The sequence below is a fragment of the Strix aluco genome, chromosome 17 (assembly GCF_031877795.1).
Source record: "Strix aluco isolate bStrAlu1 chromosome 17, bStrAlu1.hap1, whole genome shotgun sequence".
In the NCBI taxonomy this organism is placed as follows: domain Eukaryota; kingdom Metazoa; phylum Chordata; class Aves; order Strigiformes; family Strigidae; genus Strix; species Strix aluco.
Window position 1 is genome coordinate 13,032,525 of NC_133947.1, and position 23,217 is coordinate 13,055,741.

The window sequence follows — 23,217 nt, forward strand, 5'->3', positions numbered from 1 at the left end:
TTGTACATCCCTGGGTTCTGAACTCAGCAGGAGTCACAATCATTCCAAGTGAAAATTTTGCCAGGTAAAAGAACATCTGGAGAAGAGAGTTCTCCAAAACCATCCGAAATTCTCAGAACTGGCAAATGAAGTGGCCATCCACTGACAGCCCACCACAACTCAGACCAGCACAGTACGACTGCCCAGCACGCTGGGAAATCACCTGCTACTCAGGTTGAAGGGACGCATTCGCAAGCTTCCTTGATTCAATGGTTTTATTTTTCTTAAGAATACTTCCAGAGGACAGAGAGACACAGACATTTTACAAGTCTTCATATTCAGTTCTTTCTCCGATCCTTTAAGAGAAAAAAAACCAACCTGCACGTTGAATCTTTTTAGTAAGTGCCAACACTGCTCTCGGGTCTGGGTAGGAGACAGTCCCTGCCCCAAAGAGCTTCCACACTAAGGGAGGGAGTAATACAAAGGTGAGTTAACAGGGAAAACAACAAGGAAGGTGACAGTTTGTCATGCTGCTGGTGCCATACATGGAGTCTGGTACATCCTTTTGTGCTGGCAGTCAGTACGTAGACGCTGAATAGACCACACATTGCACATGACACAACATGTTCTCTCTGCAGGTGTTTGGAAGGGAGAAGGTAAAGAAGAAGCTCTCAAGAAAGTTTTCAAGGCAGTCCTGTGACAAGGAAGGCATTTGTTCTATATAGAAATTTTTGCCTATTTACATACTTTCTTTTTTTTTTTTAAAAAAGAAAATAAAATCATAGTTAACATGCCAAAAACTTATTCATCAAATCAGTTACCTTACAAAAATAAAATTTTCAAACAATGTATTTCTAAAATAAATACCAATAGGGTTGGAAAAAATAAATACATGTATCCAAGCTATCTTGTTAAAACACAAAAAGGTACAGTTCCTTACTGAAAAGTAGCCATGGAGTCCCGATCAAAGCACTTCTCTTACAGTAACACATGAAGACGCGTCCTAAGCATCTTCAGATTCTTAATAGAAGAAATATATGGGACTGTGTTCCTTACAGGAAAGTATAGAGCATTTTCATCTTTGCTGAATGACAGAGGCTAAAAAACGGTGTTCCATGATATACCCCTGCTGAAATTTTCTGGTATTTCCAAGCAGTGAGAGGCTAACATCTTTTCTGTCGTTAGGAAAAAAAAAAGTCCCATCTGTGAATTTGATTGTTTATGAACATGTGTGTATAGTCCCCTGATTGAGCAAAAAATTAATCCTTCTTAAAAATACTGAGCTACTCTTCCTCCCCCTCCCCAAACAGCAACTCCTATGTACGGAAACAAGACATTTGAACACAATGCTGCCTACAGAAGGACTGGTACAGCACAGGGAGCCAGGGCAGCTCGGCCTCAGGCAGGAGACTTTTACTGCTTGGGAGCACAAGCTGCACCAGTCTGGGATGGTCCAACATGAAATCAATGTTTCCATGGCAGCCCCTTGCATTTCAAGGGCTAGTTGATTGCCCTGAGCTCCCACTGTCAGGAGTCAGTCTCAGTTTGGCCGGTAGTAGTCACAGTGCTCTAGGTAATAGGAGGCAGGGTACCCTATTCCCCACTCTCATAAGGCAGCCGTACCACTCCAGGAAATCAGTTTTCTTCTTGAAGGTTTCAGTTTTTTGTGGTCCTGTATGTCCTCTTACTTTTTAAATTGTTTTTCTACCTATTTAAAAGGAGCAACATGCCCAGATTAACAACAGTGGTCAAGTAGGCAAAGAATAAAATGTCCACAATGCAAGCTCTACATAGGTTTACAATGTGCTGGTCATGCATAAACCCCTACAGATCCTGGCAGGCATTTAAACATTTAAGTTGATGTAAGATCAAATTGCTAATGAACTGACTGCTGAATGGACTGTAGCCAGCTTGAAATCACTGGTAGGTTCTGCGTCTGATGTCACAAGACTTAAGTCATGTCAAATCAGTGGTCATCTACTTTAACCCTTTTTGCTTTCAAGGAAAGATGCTGCAAGAAAAGAAAACAAAAATTGCTTAGCATATACACAATTAGAAAAATGTTCAACTAGAATGCTTTCAGTCTTTAATTCCAAATTAATTAAATTCTTAGACAGATATCAAAGACCACCCTTCCGAAGCACTGCTTGTTACTGATATAGCTAAAATAAATCTATGAAATCAAAAAACCACATGCATCCCAAAGCGATATGCTGACTTGGTGCAAAATGCCATCTTCTAGTACTTCTGTCCTAACTGCAAGCATAGGAACAATTTCCCCCTGGAAGCAAGCTGCCAGCTTGTAAAAATGCACCCAAAATGACATGTGTTCCCAACAACATATGCATAAATGCTAGGAGTAAGTACATGAAGGACAAGATTTTAACTAATGTATTAACACAGCAGCACTAGTTGCACTGGACCTTTGAACCTCTATGCTCTTAAAGAAAAAGGCCTACAAAAATGTGGAATGAAAACATGAAGGAAGTCCTGCAAAATTTGGAATGAGACATAACTGACCGAGACCATGATCAAGCTGTGGAAGAAAATATTTTCATACAGAATCCTATTCAGTTGAAATTCGTTTTTAACTTGATACAGGAATAAAAATTCTCATATTTCAGGAATCTCTTATTAGCACAAAGATGTATCCTTCAGTAGAAAAAGGGTCTGAATGTCTACAAATTAGCATAAATTTGTGTGTCTTGCAATGACTTGCTTATTCAAAATTTGCATGTATAATTCAAAGCTTTAAACAACAGGAATATTTCTAATTTTTAAACATTTTATAAAGACACCCAAGCCTTCTGGCTGATAAGGATAACTGACCAAGCTGGAAAAGATAATTTTCCTCAAAACCAGCACTATCCTCCAGAGCTTCCATTTATTTTAGGATGAAAGCAATGCTTAGGTCATGCCACAAAATGAGTTCATCTCTATAAAATTAAAAGGATGGCAATGGTAAAAATTAGGTTCTGATGTAATTTCATAGAATATCTACAACAGTAGTAGTACCACCTTGAAAAACAAGTTAGCTCAGTCAGGTAGGTGGTAGTATTCAAGACAAGCCTTCTTCACTTACAAAAAGCAACTCAAGTTTTGCCTGAACAAATCATTGAGTCACATTCCCCAACACCACCTACCTCGCCCCAAAACTAAGACCATGGAGAGGTCATATCCTAATGGGATGTTGTGTTGTGTATGGGATGTTACAGCATGTACATATGTGAGTCACAAGGGCAAATTATTCCAGGAGCAGCTTTGATACAACTGGAAGATTGGCTCATCTCCTTTTTACATCATACCTGCAGAATGTCTAACAGCAGCTAAAGACTCAGGGGTCTACCCTGCAGGGGTCATTACTGCCTTTGTCAAATGTGTTATAGACAAAAAGGCAGAAAATATTCAGTTACTTAGTAAGTGCATTTATAGATGGTAAGTGTCTGGATAACTGAGATGAATTATCCAAGCTCAACATTAAAAAACCCAACCCTTTCAAATCAATGACATGGACAGATGCCAATGCTGCTGTACACTGTAACCACAGAGGTATGTTCTAAGGTGCTCCATGCACCTCAGTGTTTTTCTTTTTTCCAAAAGCCCCAGGAAGTGAAAGAAAACAAACATCAGATTTTCAGAAAAGTCAAATAACATAACAGATGCGTGAATTGGAAACAGCCATTTTTGCAACACGGCTGCTCATACACGTGAACATATCTCCTGTTTTGCATAGGTCTGATATGCAAGTGCATTTTTTCACTCAGTATTTTGGAAATACTTCACAAATTTAGAATATAAAGCTCAGTAGTTATTAACCTCCCATGGGAAATTCACATGCAAGATCAATTTGGCAATCTTGCCTGTACAGTATTTACATGCAATGTGGTATCAACAGCTCCAGCATAACTAACATTTAGATAATATTTAATACCAATCCAGTTCTCAGAATGACCAGTGAATAGGTCTAGATTGACAGATTCACATGGGACATGGTTGATAAAGGATTGTGACAACTATTAAAAGACACTTGTAAAGAAAAGGTGTGTGTATCACACACAACAGCATTTGCAATAAAGGTTTGCACAAATAGCAGCTGTTCTTTGCCATTTCAAGTTTGAACAGATCAGAGCTGATTTTTTTTCAGTAAACATAATTAATGCTCTAAAAAAGGCTCAGGACTTGCACAAGCATTTGCAAAGCATGCAAAGACTCCTCTAAAATTATTGTGCAAAGTATGACCACTGCCTAGCCATACTGTTGCTCAGAAAAGTGCTACCAAGTGCCTATATTCAAGTGTAAAATGGTTGAAGGCTTCATTTACCAGAGTGATACACTATTTAGTAACTTTGAGATCATGTCTGTTGGCTGGATAACAGGGAAAAAGCTTTCATGCATCAATTTATTATCCTCTTTCTTTATATTAAAACCACTAAAGACTCAGGGGTCTACTCTGCAGGGGTCGTTACTGCCTTTGCCAAATGCGTTAGAAAAAAAGGCAGAGAATTAACAAAACCAAATTCATTTTTGTACCATTAAGTAAACAACACCAAAACATAAACACTTAAACAGTTCAGATACAAGAGCTGCTAATACAGCAATGGTACCGTTTGGGCTTTATGCCGATTCCGTACCGTTCCTTGCTGGTAAAAATGAGGTGCCAGTTCCAAGAGCCATGCAGATTCAACAGCAGTCACATCTCTCATGTAGTATTTAGTGGTCTGTATGACTTCATTGTAGACTACCCTAGGAGAAGGAAAAAAAATAAAAGTGTTTGCTATCAAGCAATCAGGGAGAGAGATGATTAACAGCACATTTAGACAGTTTCCCATACATGCTGCCAGAGGTAGTATTTACTGAGTGACAAGAGAGTCTTTAAGTTACAATAGTCTCTTACCTCTTTCCTGATGGTTGTTCAGAGCACGCTGCATTAAGACAGCCTTTAGACTGCCATTAAAAACACCTTCACATACTACCAGGACATATGGATGCAAGGTATAAAAGAAAGAATATTTCTTATAATAGGGCCAAGGGGGACTCATAACAGATGCTTTGGAAGACAGAATATTAGTTACTCCGTGGTATCATGGGGAAGCATGTCAAAAGCACCAAAACCCCGGACCCATAACAAGTAGGGCACAAATCACAGCATGACTATCCCTGGTGCCTGTCTGCAGACAAGCAAGGTAAAGATTAGAGGAAGAAATCAGCTCTAACTACTGCCAGAACATCTCCTGCTAAGAGCTTTAGAAACAGCCGGCCATGTGGACTCAATCCCTGCTGCCAGCATGAACAGGTTGCCAGCATGGGTAACCTATTTCTGAAGTCACCCTTCAGTATGGAAAGTAATTTTTACCAAAGCAGCGCAAACCCACGCGCTGAAGGGTTAGTCACCAAAACCATAAGTCATTATCTGCCTTCTATACACAGTAGAGTTGCAAACCCACAAGGTTTGTGGTCTCTCATTGCTTTTGAGAGCAAAATACCAATTAAAGAGGAAAGAGTCCAAAATTCTCTCCTCTGCCAGATGCAGCCCGAGACATATCAACTAATACCCCTAAAGAGAAATCTGAGGAAAACAAAGAATGAGAACACATTTTATATACACCTGTAACAGAGAATTGAAGCTCACAATATAGGATGGGTGCCCATGCAGCAGTAGCACTGAAACTAGGGTTGCTGAGTAAGTTCTTAACGCCTGTCTTACAGGATGCCATGAGTCAGCAGCATCTTTAGGCTGGTGGTGACAATACCACGTGGCCTTGGAAGACAGCTCTGTGCCTGTTCTGCCACACAGGGGTCCAAAAAGAGATTTAAGCCCAGAATCAGTACTCCTAAAAACTCGAGCAATAATGCTGCCACCAACAGCAAAACAGGCTGTTGAAGCAAGGCACAGTCTTAAGGCTTTGCCAGTTAAGACTTCCAGCTAGCCTCTACAGGTCTGCTTTTCTGTATGTCTGGAAGTGCCCAAGCCTGGGATGGAAGTTCCACGCTGAGGACTCGTCATCTAAAAGTTGAGCCCTGGAGGAGGTGAGTCCTGGAGTAAAGAATTCTTCCAGTACTCTCCAAGCACTAGACTTTCTTTCTGGATTAATTTCTTCTCAATTTATTCTTCTTACTGTCTGTCACTCTCCCATAACCCAACCTCCTTCAGGATGTTACCTACTGTAAGCTAGAAAATTTCAGAAATATATCTGCAAAGTATTCCTTTACCATTTCAAAAAAAATGTGTTTTATTTTTAATAGCAGTGACAGAAGGTTAAAAAACCTGGCAAAACAGCAGCAAATCAGACTTGTTTCAGTGGCTAAAATTACTTTAGCTACACTCTGCTCAACTCAGCCCTGAAGAACTGGTACAGTTTAGAGCAAGCATGCTGCACTCATTTTTATTTTGTGAGCCAATGTAATTGATGGCCAAGTTCCAATCAGTTACACTCCTGCAGACCCTACACAACAGGGTAGGAGCCCAAATTCGAATATAACAGATGACACCAGTCAACTTTATCCTTTGAAGTGTCAGCAGCAACAGGCAAAGAAGGACAAGAGTCCAAATACTTCAGGTTGATCATGCTGACCTGGTAATTAGAAACACATTTCTAATTGTTATCTGAGCATCTTTGACACACAAAGGGAATTGTAATATCCCAGCTAATTCCAAAGTACAACAACTTCTTTCCTCTATCTGCTAGACAGGCATAATTTCTCTCAAACTTTCTGCATCATGGATTTGACATGTATGCCCTCTCCTAGCAAACCATTTGCAATTACTGCAGCACCTATTTGACAGGACATTTATTTAATAGGTGTAATAAAATTAAATTAATCCTAGTTCTATCTAGGTACAGAGACCACTCAAAGAGCAATTTGAAGTGCAAAATATGGTGCCTATTAAAAAAGGATCACCTGACTCTGCTTTCTAACTTCTGCAGGATTTTTGACAGTTAAACATCACTCTATTTCCTTGATGTATTTGGATACTGCCTACAAAGAGATGCAAAGGAAATGCCAATTGAATTCTGAGGGAACCATGACCTTTTACATCTATTCCTCCACGGATGGAGGAAAATCATTCATGAAAATGTCTGGATACTGAGGATGTCTTGTAAAATCACAAAGCAAGTGAAAGCAGCTTTAACTTACCAGCGTGGAGGTTTCTCTGCATACAACACTGAAGTGGGGTGGATATGAAGTTCATGGTCATCACGGATAGTCCTTGAAAGCAAGATACTATTTCAGACCATGCGTCTATTTATTGCTTAACATTTGGATCTTTCCATCCCCAGTAAGAACATTTAATAAAAGGCAACAATGAAAGAGCTGGAGCAAATTAAAAAAATTTGCATTTAATGAACAGGCTTTCAGATGAAACCAGACTTAAATCTTGGCCAAAGGAAGAAATGATAATTTAATGTCCTAAATGAGTTCTATCTACATTAAATGAAAAAGTAGTGTTTCAGGCTTTTATTCAGCGCACTGGGAGTGCTACAACACAGACTCTGTACTTATTTCTATTAACACAAGGTAATTGCTATTAGTAACAGCTTCCTACTATCAATAACTCTGATTATTTATATTTGCCAAAGAGAAGAGATGAACATTGATGCAGTCTGAAGATACAAAAATTCAAATATTTAGTAAATCAAACATTATGTGTTTCTTATTGCAGGTGTCTAGAGAAGCATCTGTTTGTTGATTATACTTAGATAGATGTATTCAGTCAAAGGAGCTTTTAAACTAAGCAAGGGTTGTAATGAAGCTATATACATTTACCTGTAAGCTCCAGTAGAGTGGAATTTAGCTGCATTAGCAAAGAATCCAGAAACTATGCATCTCAAAACGGGATCTGGATCACCTGAAGAAAATAATTTTTATGTAAAATGAGTCAACGAAATGGTAAAAATCCCTAAAATACCACTTAATCATTTCAGACAACTTTTCACACTGCATCAGGCTTTGATAGCAAAGGCTTGAAGGCAGACAAACCCTGCAATCTATTTTGACTTCAATTTCACAGCAAATCAAAATTACCATGTAAGAAACTACTGTTGCCACTGGTGTCTCCATGAAGATAGTTTCACAGTCCTTAAAGCAACCTTGTGTGACAGCTAAGCACGGAAGTCTGATTTTTCAGAGCAGTTAGAGACAAGTGCTGAGAAGCAGTCATGGCATCCATGCACACACAGCACAGCTGGAAATCAGATCCCAATGACTGTACATCATTTTGAACATACTAGAAAAACAGCTTTTTGAAGAATCAAAAGAAGAACAAGGTGACCTATTTATGACTTTCTTTGTAAGTCTGTCCATTAAATATATAAAATCAGTGGTGATAATCTCTTACTAGAAAACTTAACTAATGAAGACTGGACTAAATGTTAATTTCAAAAACGGGCTAAAATGCTCTTCCACAGTCATTTTTAGGAAAAAGAAAAAAATGGTTTTAATTAACATTATTTTTAGGCCAGGGAGAAAATACTTCAAAGGCTTCAAGAAATGCAGGAAGCAGACTGACAATTTGGAGACTACCTTTAATATGTATTGGAAAACACATTAAAAAAAAATATAATTTCACCTTCACTGGACTTCTTTGGCACTTTAAAGCGGACGAGAAGCTTTTTCAGCTGCTCTCTTACAACAGAAGCTCTGACAAGCCCTTTGTAGTTCAGAAAGTGTTCCTGACACCACTGAGAGCTCTTGCTGTGCTGTACAGTGAGAAGAATAGAAAAAAATTACAATGAAATACCATCAGCAAAACAAAACCCAGTCTCTTGGATCACATAGCCTTGTTCTGTTTTTCTTCTGTCTCCTACAACATATTTATTGTGGTTTTCCCTGAAAATTACCTATTTACATAGCAACTAACAAGGGTATGTAACACCAGCAACTACAAGACATGTTTCAAACAACATTTAAATAGCAGTAGAACAAATGCCATGGGATATTTTCATAGATATGTGCTTCATTTCTTCATATGTGGTGAAAGAGAATAGCATCAGTCGTTCCATTTTCACACACAAGAGCACCATATCATAAACTAGTCTGTTTTCAATCTCAAAATGTAAACAACTTTTTCTGTACACTGTTTTCACTCGTCTTCTCCATGCAAAGAACTATTCCACCAGAAGCCAGCACTTACTCCAAGAGCCTCTGCATTTGGCTCTTTCTATAAGAATTAGGTGGATATAAAATTCAAACAGCAAAATTTCAGTTGGTGCCTGACTGATTGCTTTGGGGTTGGGGAGAGGGAAGTCGTCTTTTAAACACTGGAGTGGTTATACTGCTTCAACTCAACACTGCTGCAAATATATTATTACAGAAGTGCTTTACACCAGCAAAATATACTTCTCCCAAATAGGTACAGCACTTCAAAACAATTAAGTAAAACCTCAGCTTACAGAGTATTAAGATCAGTGATAAACCTTAGGGTAAATATGTAAGGTCACTGAAAAAGAGGATATGACGATCAATGAGGCAATTTTTAAAAAAGACTGCTAGATTTAGATGCAGTTTATAAACAGTGAAACTGATACATCTATAGAAAAGATGAGAGAATATTAATTTCAGATTCCTATTTTTCCTAGGCCCTTTCAAAAATCCCAGTCTCCTTGAAAATACAGCTGTCCACCCGTAAGACTTCCATGCTGTGCCCAAACCAAATTCTTTCTATTCCCTGTTCAGAAAAACTACAGAAGGTCTGTGGCAAAATATGACCAGAAAATATTTTAAAGCAGATCTATCACTTAATAGACTTGGTAAGTCCTCAGCTTTGAGGATGCTACATCCAGAACTTCCAAAGTCAGAACTGAGGACCTCAGTGTTTCCCATTCCTGCAAATCCACATACACTTGAACTGACTTACTTTGACAAAGGCTTCATAAACATTAAGCATAGTAAGATGATCACCTTCTTCCACAGCAAACTTTCTGTGTTGCCTGGCCTGGAGAAGAAGAAATATATTTTTATAGGCAGACTGATTTTTGCAAAAATCATGTCCAATACACTCTGTTCCCATCATCTCCATATTTCCTGGTGACTATCAAAGTTCTTACCATACAGGGTAGTTCCTCTAGGCAACAGCAATATTTTACTAGCCCAACTATATTCAGGACCACTTCTAAAACTGAAATCAGAAAAATGAACTTAAAATGAACCCCCCAAATCCAAGAATGGGATGTATTAAAATTAGGCTCCTGCTACCTATTAAGAATTTGCTACATCCCAATACTTTCTTTTTTGTTCCTCTTGAAAGGAAGTGGTGTTCGGGGAGGTTTGGTTTATCTGGCAAACTCTTACTCTTGGTTTATAACCTTCCATGTTTCTGGTCCTCAGAAGGAGACTTTTACCACTAGTAAAGGACTCTAAGATTCCCACCGTTACTGTTTCTTCTTTTACCTATAACCAATAAGTACAGTTCAATACCTTGCTCCATTTTCATACAAACTTGCAGTCTGTAGTGGGTATCTCTAAAAGAGTTGGCAGAAATCCAGAAATGTGGAACTAACAAAAAGAAAATGAGACACGATTGAACTTACAGCCTGAGCTTTTTGATTTGGAGGGATCACAAAAATGTTTTGAATCTGCATCATGGCAGCAATTGTCAAAATCTCCTGGGAGCAGCCAAAATTTCCTGAGGAGTAAATAGAGAAATTCAGTAAAGGAAATCTTCCATTCAACTTATCACCATATAGAATAAAAAGGGAAAGAAGCAGAATATATTTTTATAGTATATAAAACCAAAATACTGAAACTCCTGAATTTTTTTAGTGTGACAGTAAATGTTTTTACTAGAAAACTTAAGACAAATGCATTAGACTTAGAGAGGTCCATGAGTTTAACCAATTCTTTTCACTAAACACCATACCAAGATGAAGCATACAATTGGTTTCAAGTTTAGCAAATATTTTATACTACACTACAAGAGGCAGTGTCCTCATCACAAGACTATACAGAAAATCTGATTTTTTTTTTTCTCCTACCTGATTCCAGAAGCATCTTTGCAAACATAGGATTCAAAGGAAACTCTGCTATTCTCATTCCAAGAGGCTCTGTTAAACGGCAGTGCATATCCAAACCTGCAGCATATTAATAAATGTAGCTGTGATACAGGAAAAATAGCACAGCAAGTCTTCATTAAGAATTTAATGTGTACTAAAGAGCAGGATTATGAGCTAAAATATAGCAAATGCTATAGCTGCTAAAGAGAGTTGCTGAATGTATATGAAACTAAGCTTAAAGGCACTCCTTAATATCCATTTACTCTCCCACCAGTCACCGGTTTGTTGGGTTTTTTTTCCCCCAAACATACTTGAACACACAAGTTTCTTCATTTTGACCAAGTTTCATTGCTAGTGCCAACGATTTAGAAAACCTGCAGTCAGTGTCAATGCAATGGCCAGAGTGTCTATTAGCTGTTAGACTTATGAATCTCCTTTTTAAATATTTAGCAACATCTTTGTTCATGGGGGCCGGAAGCAGAAGGAGTCCCGATGAGAATTAAAAAGGGCATAATTATGGAACAGGCATAACTGTAGAAACAGGAAGCACTGCTGGGTGGGGTGGGGTAGGGTGTAATTATTCTGAGTCACATCTCCTTAGGTCACAGAGAAAAATAATTTAACTTTAATATAATCTAAACTAGAGATGTACAGCTGATGATTCTTTACGGTTTAGTCTGCCTCATGCATCAATAAGTAAACTGTCAGCCACGTTCCAGCGGTAACGTTTTTACTGGAGATTATACAGGAGGTAGGCACGACAGCTTGCTTTTCAATTCCCAGTTATCACTGAGCAACCCTGCACATTTACCAGTTTAGTTGTATGGCTGCCTACAGTCAAACACCTGCAGTAAGGTTTACCCATGCAAACCACCAGGCCATATTCTAATCCAGAGCACTACGCGGAAATTTCAGGGAACGATTTAAATGGAAAAGCATTTCCTTTGCAAGAGGACATAGGAAGTATAATAATAAAAAAAGAATACAGACACAGGAAACAATAAGAAGAAAAGAGCTTGCTAAGAAAAGCAGCCAAGAGTGAGAATTGAAAGAGAAAACTGCAAGTGAGCCAAGTTGTATAAGGTACTACAAGGAGGCAGAGCACAAGAGAAAAGCTACACAACAAGGGACTAACAAGAGCCCAATAATAGGACTTTGGGGAGCTGTAGATTGCATGAATAACCACAGCAGAGTGGACTGAGGAAATACAACTGCAGCCCACGCATTATATAAACATATTATTTGTCAAACTGCGTGGTGGCCAAAAACCACAGTTGTATTTCATCCATATTTCACAGAGAAAAGCAAAACCACAAATCAAGGCAAGGAATGAGATCTCCTATAACTCATGTCAGCATATCTAAAACCACAGATACCTCTATCAAGTGTTTACTTTCCTTTATGATTTGTTATGATCTCACTTACTACGACAATGGTGAGTGAATACTCACCACACCCCTACACTGTTCAACAAAACTTAACAGGCATTTCACGGAATGTCACAATATTTTCCTCAGAAATGGGTAAAAAAGGCAGCTTATGTGAAAAAATGAAAGAATATATTTAAACATAAAGTCACAGAAACTGCAAAATTAAGGTATGATAGCTTTCATTTGACCAGTGCAATTTGAAAAGTTTAAGTGCCACCAAATTAATAGCTTAGAATATACTTTCATCTCTAGAAAGATAACTGCATTCCTAAGTAGGAAAAAGGGGAAATTACCACCTTTTTAACTTTCTACAGGTGCATCAAGCCAAAAATCCTTTGGCTTCTGCTGAATCCTAGAAATCTTAATGCAATTTTGCATGCATATATATATATATACACACACAGCTTGTGCACAGATGTCTTTGTAGCAGTAAGCCTGAATACACCCAAAAGGCCTGCAACGGATACTAATTTGGAATAGGTAAAAATTTCCTTGAAATAATCTTGGAAGCAATCACTGTATCTATATATACTTATAGGAAGTTGGAAATCTTAAGAAAAAGATATTACAAAGATTTTTATTGAACATGCTCAGGAGAGTTTATTCAAGTACTGTTGGCACTAAAAAGTTTCAAGTAACAACCACTTGCATGTGATGGGCTGAGGGATTAAAAGACTATTTCAAACTTAGGTAGAGCAGTGGTTTCTGATAGGTGACAACTAACAAATCTTCAACAAAATCTGGATCTGAAATAAAGCTAAAAATAAAGCCACTTTTTACCTGCTTATTTACCTCCTAAATTATGCTTAAGAACAATAAACTCGAACTGACAACTCAGACTTCCAAAGGGGCATTGAAAGAGAAGGCTGAGAAGGGATACTCCTGATGTAATCAGTTTGCGTCACTGTAAAAATAATCAGTCTAAAACCAGTGATGTGTTTATTCAACAGAACTATCTCAACCTTAAGAGTGTCTGCTCTGCACAAGTTTCTCTGTTGGCACCGCACTGGCACAATAGGGTCCTGACCCTAAACTGCACATTTGCATGCTATTACAATGCAAATGATGAAATACATGTTCATACTTGCATGAGAAAAATTTAATCCTTACTGCACTTGCAAATGCTTGGGCAGCTTCACCTCTGCAACTTATATGAAATCTCCATTAAAAAAAACACCTAAAACCTTAAACCAGCAAAAATTGAAGAGCGAATCCGTATATCACACACATGCACACACATTTCTTTCTACCTTAAACACCAACGTCAGCACTTCTCTGCTTTGCTACAAAAGCTGGGCAGCCAAGAGAGTAACAGCTCTGTACTTTTCTGTGAATCTACCAGGAGCATAACACTTTTGCCAAAACATCAAACAGCTAATCAGTGAGTTTATTGACCTTTCCTCTCCATTTCCCTAAGGTGGTTTTGGCTGTGAATTCATCCTTGCAACATGCTTCTGAGCCACTGTGAAGGTCCTTGTTCCAAGCTTGAAAAGCTTGCCAAGAACCAAGTGCCTCAAGTGAAACCCTCCTTTACAAGATGGAACAGAATCAGCATAGAGCAAAATCGTGGCCAGACTTACAGCTCCATGAGAATAAGAAGATTTTTGATTACATGTTCTTGTATCAAGTTTCTGCTTTGTTTAAGTTTGCTGCATTCAAAAGGATTAAATAGCTGTCAAAAAGACCAACAATATAACAGTTCTTCCTATAAACAAAATTAGACAGCATACATTCCACTCACCACAATAAAAAGAAATTGAAAACTATGTATAAAAACATTACTACAGTGTGATTTGAGTGTTAAAGGTATCCAACAGCGGCTAACGAATAGAGCCAAAATGAACACATTTAGAATCCTATAATCATCGAATATCTCAAGTTGGAAGGGACCCACCCATAAGGATCATTGGGTCCAACTCCCTGCTCCTTGCAGGACTACCTAAAACTGAACCATATGACTGAGTGTTGTTCAGACTCTCTACTGAATTTGAGAACAAGCTGTGATTAGTAATTCAGAGAACATAATAGAAAAAGATATTCTATTAAGTAGCTAAGTAGTAGAAAAGTACTTTGAATGATGTGATCTGTTAGACTAGCTTTTTCTCAGGGTCTGTTAGACTAGCTTTTTCTTCTTTTCATTAGAAGTTTGTGTATATCTGTTCCTTTGTCCATAATCAAAAAGTTCAAGACTGAAACTAGAGCAGACTCTCTTTGCGAGCTGCATGCAAACGAGCTCCTATGCATTTAAAAGCATGAAAAGCCAGCAGGCTGTGCACTGAAACACAGACACTGAGTGTGAGAAACATAGTTCCAATTCATCCAGGAGGAAATGTGCTGCCTTTAGGAATGATCAGGGGTGGTTTTTTTAGTGGTTGCATCATGTATTCACAGCTAACAGAATCAGAACAATTTGACTTGCTACAGGTTTGAACTTTGTCCCAACTGCTGGCCCAACAACACTAACAGCACTACGCTACTTAAGGTGCAGTCTTTTACTCATAGGCCATACTACATTCAGAGCAGAGACACAGACCAGATCTCATTTTTAAAATTATAAGTAGATTAGCTCTTAATAACTTTTGTCAGTCATACCTTCAAAATCTTATCAATGTGAAAACTAATGTGTGACACTTGCTTTGCTAAATCATCGGGAAGGACGCTCTCTGTTGGGTTTAATTCTAGCATCCAGTGACTGGCCTCTCCCAGATTCAAGCATCAGATTTTACTCACAGTGTTTAGGCAGAGTTCCTGCACACACGTCAAGATCAGATAATGAATGTAACACGCTAACAGAAAAATTTAAAATACATACACTATGCTCTTTAAAGTCTGACCAAGGAATAAATGAAGCAGCAATTATATTAAGGTTGCTAAATTCTAGGTTATTACAATCAGTCTGATTGTGAAAGAGATGTCAAGCCTTTACTTTCAATTTTACATGATTCCAGCAACTGGCACAGTAACACAAAATGAAAGATCACCACACTAAAAGCTTGGGTATCTAACAACTTATCTAATAAAATGTTGCTGGTAAATTTAGTGTCTAACTCATGTACTGGTCTAATTAGCATCTGAACTTCATTTGTACTGTCATACCACTCTGTAAGGACTGAAGAAACACAAACAGAGGATCTGCCTGAGAGAATCAAGCCAACACCCTCATCAGCTCAGAGCCCTGTTCCTAGCAAGGACAAACAGCTTGTTCCTCCCATGAAGGTGCAAGGAAATACACAGCAGACAGCTATAGAATACACATTTGCCCAATCTATACAGTTAAATTCTACTTTATACTCTATGCAATAGATTTCTAGTTCCTCCCAGAAAGCTATTGCTGCCTTTTGCTTGCTTACCTGTCTAAAATAACCAGAGGAAAAGGAAGTAAATTCAGAGGAGACCGAGTTACACCTTAAAAACACACCAACAAAAAGCTTCTACCAGTCAAGGCTGCATTTTCTCCTTCTCAAAGCACAGTTCTCAAATGCAAGTTTGATTAACATCCATCCAATCACCAAATCCAAATTAACATTTTTTTTCATAACTCCCATAACGTAGCTATAAATAAAGCAAAGCATAATATTCTCACCTCCTAAAGCATACAGCAATTCTAAAGCTTGCACCATTGACTGTGCAGGAGGTGGCTGTGAAGAAAAAATGTGCATTGTTTAAAGTTATCATCATAAAACACACAAGTTTTTATAAAAATTCATAGATGTTCCTCTTTTGCAAAATCCTTAAACTCTAACTACCTACCTTTCTATTAATGCAAAATGAAGAAAGAGCTCTCAGACTCTTCCTATCACCCTTCCACTGACCACCAGGACTGCAAGTCAAAACCATCTCAACGGGCTCAGCATCATCACTAGATGCTCTCAAGATTCAAGCTAGAACAGACGTACTTGCTTTGTCCAACAGTGATGCCAGCAGTGATCAGAACAATTACTTAACTTCCTCTTCTAACGCCACCATTAGTTTTTCACATCAATACAAGAGTAGGTAGAAACCTTACAGAAAGCAAAATCTAAAAATTGGCACTGCTCTTTTTAACAAGACAGACAAGCACAGGTTTAGTTCTGTAGATATCAATTTTTTTTTTCCTTTTTTCTTCAAAAATTCAATACAAAGGGACTACAGTTACAGTTTTGCAGAATTTCAGAGTTTGTCTTTCTAGGCCTTTCTTGAATTCTCAACACTTCTAACAGCAAACTCTAGAATGCTGTTATTAGAAAGTCATTGTTTCTAAGGTGTCACACACTACTTGCACTAGTTGATTCCCAAAAACATACTTTGCTGCCTGACAGTGGACAAGGAGCTTTCCAAATTAACAGGGCGATGGTTACTGGTTAATGGTTCTGTGGGTTATCAACATGTCATCTACTGACCTTTCTTCACACTAAGGAAAGATAACAGACTTTACAGCCTAGGACTCACCGAAAGAAAGGGGAACCTAAGCACATTGTCAATTCCCAAAGCCTTCAGCTGCAAGATGACAGGGGCAAGGTTACTGCGCTGCATCTCGGGAACAGTGGACTTCGGCAACTTCTCAAAGTCCTCCTCTGTTGTAGGAGAAAACAAAGCAATTTGGGACTGAGTTTCAACTCCCACTCTACGCAGTCAACATTATAGAATCACACCCATTTCAACTTAAAATGATCAAGTATGAATACTTAACAGGTGTTAAAAGAACTCTAAGTCAAAGACGATCTTTCTCCAACTATTGTATTTTAAGATACTTTATTTAAATAGAAGATTCAATGTTTGTAGCTACATTGCTGATTCTGTAGTTGACCCACCCACATTTCAATTTGAAATGTTATAAATTATTCACAGAAATCTGGAAATGCTTTATTTCTCTTCTCTTTAATATTTTTAATCAGAAAATAAAAGGCAGGATGCAATACTACAAAAAAAGCCATTTTTTTAAAGAAGGGACATGGAAAAGTTCAAAACCATCAGGCTTTCAGTTTAAGAACACTATTTTTAGTAGCTACTCAAACAAAAGGAAGTTTAAAAAGTGCATTTAAAATAAACACTAAGGACTGATAAACAATTTATTTAACAATGCCTTTTTAAAAGCATGCTCGCTATAAAGTCTAAGTCTGGAAAAATACTTCATATAAGGTCAAAATTTCTGCACCTTCCATTAACCAACACTTCTGTAGTAAAGAAAAAGGCACACACATCCCTATGTTGGTCTAAAACTCCAAATCAAGACAAGAAATACATTACTTTCACCTGAATTATTTTAATTTCTAGACAGAACCCTCTTCTATCTCTGGTCTATCTCAGACCTTCCCCAAGACAAAGATAGTGTACATTTTCTCTACTTTTGTCCACTCAGTGCACTTTTTTCTTCTCTTTTTTTTCTCCTTTAAAATGTTTCTTAAAGAACTCATTAGGCCAGCTCCTGAGCATACAAAAATACCTCAGTGTAGTCATGGTTTCTCCAGTAAAATACTTAAAAAGCAATGTAAGCTTGATATATTAAGCAGGAGACATTCACTGCTGATTCTTACTGAACACAGAAATTTAGATAATAAATCATGTCTTTGTTTAACATGGCAACTGCTGGCAAGCACACACACATTTTAAAAGAATATGCTTCATCTCTCCAAGTCTCAAAGCTCCAGTAAAACTAGTGGGAACCTGAGACACATCAGGAATGGCAGTGCTCAACTGCAATGCCTTTCCTCATTAAATAGATGAGAACAGAGACAGTTGGATTGTGGCTTTCTGAACACTGCTAGGTGGCCATCAGATTTATTTGTAACAGTAATTTTTGTACAGTGCCAAGGTCATTGATTCAAGAGAAGCATTTGGGGTTGGCATCTATTCCTCTGAAAAAGGGGACACAAAGAAGTTTTCCCTCAGTTATCTAAAGGATTTCCAGAGTCCTTTGTTAGATGCACGGTCTAAAGGAGACTTGTCACAGAAGAGATCATCATAGGTAAGTATTATAAATTGAAGCAACTGCTCAGAAACCAAGATCATAAAACTTCGTAGTAGACTAACCAGAACTGCATTAACATTACAGGTTTGCAATTGCTGACAATCTTGTAGCACCTACCCTGCTCAGTTTGTGTTTCTGTTTCATAAAAGGCTGCAGTGTCCAATGCTTAGCACATATGAACAATGTAAATAAAATAAGCCAGAGGAATAATGAAGGGAAATTTCTCTCTCTCACTGAGAGGAAAAATATACAGGTCTTTTGTTCTTTATCTAATACTAAAACCACTGTAAAACAAAATGCAAGTCACCCCAGCAAGTTCACCTTCCCTACACATCAAATTACTGACCTGTATAAAGTCTGTAACATTTTCCAGAGCGGTTCCGTCCTGCACGCCCTGCTCTCTGATTAGCCGAAGCTTTAGATACTGGTACCACCACAAGGCATTCGATGGCTGTTTTGGGGTTATAGGCCCGAAGCTTCACAAAACCACAATCGATTACGAATGCAATTCCGTGAATTGTGATGGAGGTCTCAGCAATGTTGGTGGCTACTATCACCTATAGATACAGACACAGTGAGGATACTGTGAACTCTTCCATCTCAGTTACACTATCAAACCCTAGCATCAGTGCACCAGGACTCCAACACAAGCCACTTGAAAGATCTCAGATATGACAGTTCCAGTAAACACTCTACTAGAGTACAAAAGGATGCAGTACATGCAGCAGAAAGAGCTTGTCAGCTTAAAACAAGCCCAGTTTTTACAGTTTCACAGTCATTTTCTTATTCAAATTTATTCTCTCTTCATAAAAGTAGAACTCGGCAGAGAAAAACATTAACTGACTGTAAATCAAATGTTCTTACGTAGTGAAGTGAAAATATTTTCTTTCTGCTTCTCAGTTATACTGAACTGTTACTTGTAACACTGGAATGGGGCAGGGGATAGCAGAGAAGCAGAGTTGATTAGGTGTTCTTCATTCACTATTCCTGCAGAGATATACTTATATGTGTGTCCTAAAATGTTAAAAAATAATTGTTCCTAGACTACAGAGGGAAATTTAATCCTTATTTCATCTGAAATTAAAAAAGTAAATCTTGGAAGTTAATTGACTAATGTCATATCCTGGAGAGAAAAGAAGTATTTACACTCAGCATTCTCCAACACCAGATGAACGATTTTACTTGTTAAGACTCTAGCAGGCACAAGAATTATAACAAGTCATCCCTGCATAATTCTGTCAGCTTATCTCAGCTCCAACACAGGCTCTGCCTACACAGAAAGCGCTAATCATGACCAATTATATAGTTCAGCTATTTAATGTCACAGAACAAGACTTGCAGAAGTCAAAACAAAGATTTTTTTTTTCTACTAAAATCAAGCAAGCTTTAACTTCTTTCTTAGGTGAAGATACAGCACTTTCCCAGTCTGTCACTAATTTTTCCATTATTGGTGGAAACCAGCCATAGACCTTTAGACCACAAAAAGAAAAATAAAACCAGGTAAAAGTAGAGCACTTCGGAGTGTAAGGAACTATAACTGGACATAGACAAATACAAGGCTGTATGAAGACTTAAAAATTGAGAAGTCGATGAGGTAAACAGGAGAGTTAGAACTGACATGTCTAGGACTGATCAAAGATGAAAAGGGAAGCCAGAAAACATGTTCTTGGTTCACAGTCTGAAAACTGACAGGCAGCGTTAGGAGGTGGTAAGTGTCTGCAATAGTCTCGTGATGTGAACTCAATACATACAATCTGTGTAATGCAGACACCCTTCTGGGTGGTAGAAATTGAGACATACGCAACATGTTGCCTTACCTTCCTGACGCTGCGAGAAACTCTCTCAAACACTTTCATTTGCTCAGGAGAAGGCAGCCCAGCATACATGGGGAGAACACGGAGGTGCTTTTTCATTCCAGTGCGAGACAGGGCCCGAGCCTGTTCTATGAGCATAGAAACAACAGTCTCGACTTCTTCCTAGAGCCAGAGCAAGAGAAAGGACCGAGTGAGAGAGGTTTCACTTCAATATCACATAGCTGTTACTTATATACAAAAAAATGCATCAAATTAACCCACATATAATTTTAGTTGTTCAAACTCCGGGATCTTTTGACTAGCTCCCTCAGTTCTGTAATATTCTTACAGAAATCACTACTCATACTAAATATATATGTAAATATTTATATTCATTGTTACTTAAGACAATGTCACAAATAGATGAGAAAAATCACAAGGGAAGGACTGAACAAAGTTCAGGAGGAAGCAGGTGTACCTTCCTGTGTATCTCAACTTGTGAGTGCAAAATGGGAGGCCAATCTATTTTGACTGTGTAGAATGCTGTAGGTCTTGATCGGGATTGACACAGTATTAACACCTATTGCTCAACTTCACATTTAATCTCAGATATCAGCTGTGGCATCTCACTCTTAAAAAACACAGGCAACAAAATGTTCAGATGCAGATACACAATTCACTCCTTCAAAGTCAAATCAATAACGGGGATGAAGAATTTATTCTGAAAATACGCAAGATGTTATTGAAGCTTTTCAAGGTAACTCCTCAGTGGAAAAATTATAAGTTACCTCCCATTTACTCTTCTTGGCTGCAAAGTGAGCTGACAGGCATAAATACAGCACAAGGGACAAGTAAATTTTTATCCCACAGCAATTTGCTTTTCTGTCAAAGACTTCAGATGTTAAGCATAATAAATGTAAATTCCATTTGCCTTAGCTAATAATGATGACTCACTGTCAGCTTCATAGGTGTGACTAGCACCAAAAAACCCACATACTGTTCCAGTTATTAACAAGGCCAAAAGCATACAGCATTAAATGAGAAAAACTATCATCTATCACTAGCTTTGATAAATCCAGACCACAATTACTTTTTCTAAAAGTCTTTCGGACTGGCCTAATTCTGCTCCCACCAATGCAGAAATATTTGTCATCTTTAATGAGATTAAAGTAAGCACAGCTAAGGAAAGCAAGGGACTGAGGTGGCTTCACAAAGCCCCCACATACAGCACTGTAAAGCAAAAAAAAAAAAAAAAAAAAAAAAATCTTATGTCTATACCTGGCCAGTTAAAAATGCCAATATATCACCATCATTCTCCATCTGGTGAATTTTCATTGCAGTTTCCACAGTTGATTTTATATAGTCTGGAACAGGACTACAGGGAGAAAAAATAGCAGAGACATTAGCAGAAAAATAGGTCCAGACTCCTCACTTCCATACAGAACAAATAGAGCGCTAGCTTTGTATCAGCCATACCACATTTAGTCCACAATGCATCCTTGGGAATCAGTCTTCAGCAATTAATTTGTTTCCTTTACACTACAGTAAGCTTAAAAACACTTCTGTTGCTGTAAGCAATATCCAAATGTTTCCCAAATTGAATGTTACACCTCCTTACCATTGGTCTGGAATTTCTGAGCTCCAGCCTAGACAAAACAACACCAGTTGTACACTCTCCTAATCACCACTGACCAGATCAAACAGAAACACACCTCTGGATGTAAAAGATGTCCACTGGAAACGTCCTTCCCTCAACAGTAAGGATCACACTGGTATCTTTGCTGGGGTCACCGCTCTCATTTTGATTAAAGAAATCCCTGAATTTCTACATTAAAATAAAAACAAACACTTTCAGTTTGATACTTCAAAGAATTGCGGGAGAAACCTAAAGACACGAAGTTAAATTACTACTGCTTGGATGTTTTCGTCATAAATTTGACAGTATTTTGATAAAGTTCCAATTTAAACATTTTAAAGTTTGATTTTGTTGCCTTCTGTCTGGGATTCAGGCATTTAGCATAAATACACTGTATTGCATCTTTATTACTTTCAGAAGCAAAGATCAAAAAGGGGTAGTAAAATTAATTAAATCAGCTGATACAACTGGAAAAAGTAGATGTATAAACTTTTTATTGGGTCTATAACAGTAGCAAACTCAAACCTAAGAAGAAGATAGAAATAATTGGTCCTAGAAGTTTTGGGTACAGCTTCCATATTCTCATCCATTTTTGGATGAGTAAATAAATTGTACAGCTCTCACTGAACACCAAGATCTCACTTTATAAAAGCAGAGTCAGACTGACTGATGTATGTTTTTGATTTATGTGTTGCGAGACATCTTTGGAAATTTAGATTTATTGCCATGAAGTATTTTAAATACATAACAGCAAAAGAATAAACATTAAGAACCCAAATAAAGAATCTCAACTTTTATGACCGATATCATAAATTTTCTGTATTTAAACAAATGTATACATAGTCATACTAAACATTTGGCTTGTATTAACGTATTTTCACATTAACTGTAAGCTATTTGAAATGTGTTATTTCTGGCAGATAAAATTTTGCAAAGGCAAAGTATTGAAGTGTTATCTAATATAATACAGAATACACAGTAGTGTAAGTACTACCAAAGCTCAGCACACTATCAAGATTTATGGCATATATTTGCCACTAAAGGAAATCTCAGTACACCTCCACCTTCAGTGCTACATGCAAGCTCTCACCACCACATCTCATGAAGGACACTGGAGTTAGAAAAAGTACAGAGAAAAGCAATGAACGTGATGGACTATGGAGTAGCTGCCTTATGAAGAGACACTGAAAAGGCTGGGGCTCTGCTTGGGGAGAAGAAGGTTAAGAAGACACACAGCTGAGGTTTACAGAATCAAAGGTACAGAAAAAGTAAATGTAAAACCGGTGCAGTTTTTGGTTTGGTTGTTGTTTTGTTTTTGTTTTAAAAAAAGAATCCTACACTACTAGAACTAGGAGGTCCTTGATGAAACTAGCAGGTTTAAAAGAAATTAAACAGAGTACTTCATTATATAGTAGGTGTCAAACTTATGAAAATTGCCTCT

At 37.8% G+C, this 23,217-nt stretch overlaps 1 protein-coding gene across 2 annotated transcripts in view; it reads right to left on the reverse strand.

Moving 5' to 3' along the window:
• Positions 1-236: 236 nt before the first annotated feature.
• The window catches only part of DHX35 (DEAH-box helicase 35), a 32,529-nt gene continuing 9,548 nt past the window's right edge, over positions 237-23,217 (reverse strand). Inside the window, exons 9-22 of one of the 2 annotated variants that reach the window (XM_074842914.1) lie at positions 21,853-21,965; positions 21,419-21,515; positions 20,165-20,323; positions 18,694-18,904; positions 16,829-16,953; positions 15,984-16,038; positions 10,953-11,048; positions 10,509-10,603; positions 9,836-9,913; positions 8,549-8,678; positions 7,747-7,828; positions 7,117-7,188; positions 4,611-4,722; positions 237-1,990 (exon numbers count right to left, since the gene is read on the reverse strand). In XM_074842914.1, coding sequence (XP_074699015.1) covers positions 1,946-1,990; positions 4,611-4,722; positions 7,117-7,188; positions 7,747-7,828; positions 8,549-8,678; positions 9,836-9,913; positions 10,509-10,603; positions 10,953-11,048; positions 15,984-16,038; positions 16,829-16,953; positions 18,694-18,904; positions 20,165-20,323; positions 21,419-21,515; positions 21,853-21,965 — 1,470 coding nt within the window. In that variant the 3' untranslated portion in view covers positions 237-1,945. Of the gene's footprint in view, positions 1,991-4,583; positions 4,723-7,116; positions 7,189-7,746; positions 7,829-8,548; positions 8,679-9,835; positions 9,914-10,508; positions 10,604-10,952; positions 11,049-15,983; positions 16,039-16,828; positions 16,954-18,693; positions 18,905-20,164; positions 20,324-21,418; positions 21,516-21,852; positions 21,966-23,217 lie in introns of both variants that reach the window. The other variant, XM_074842913.1, reaches the window with a different exon arrangement.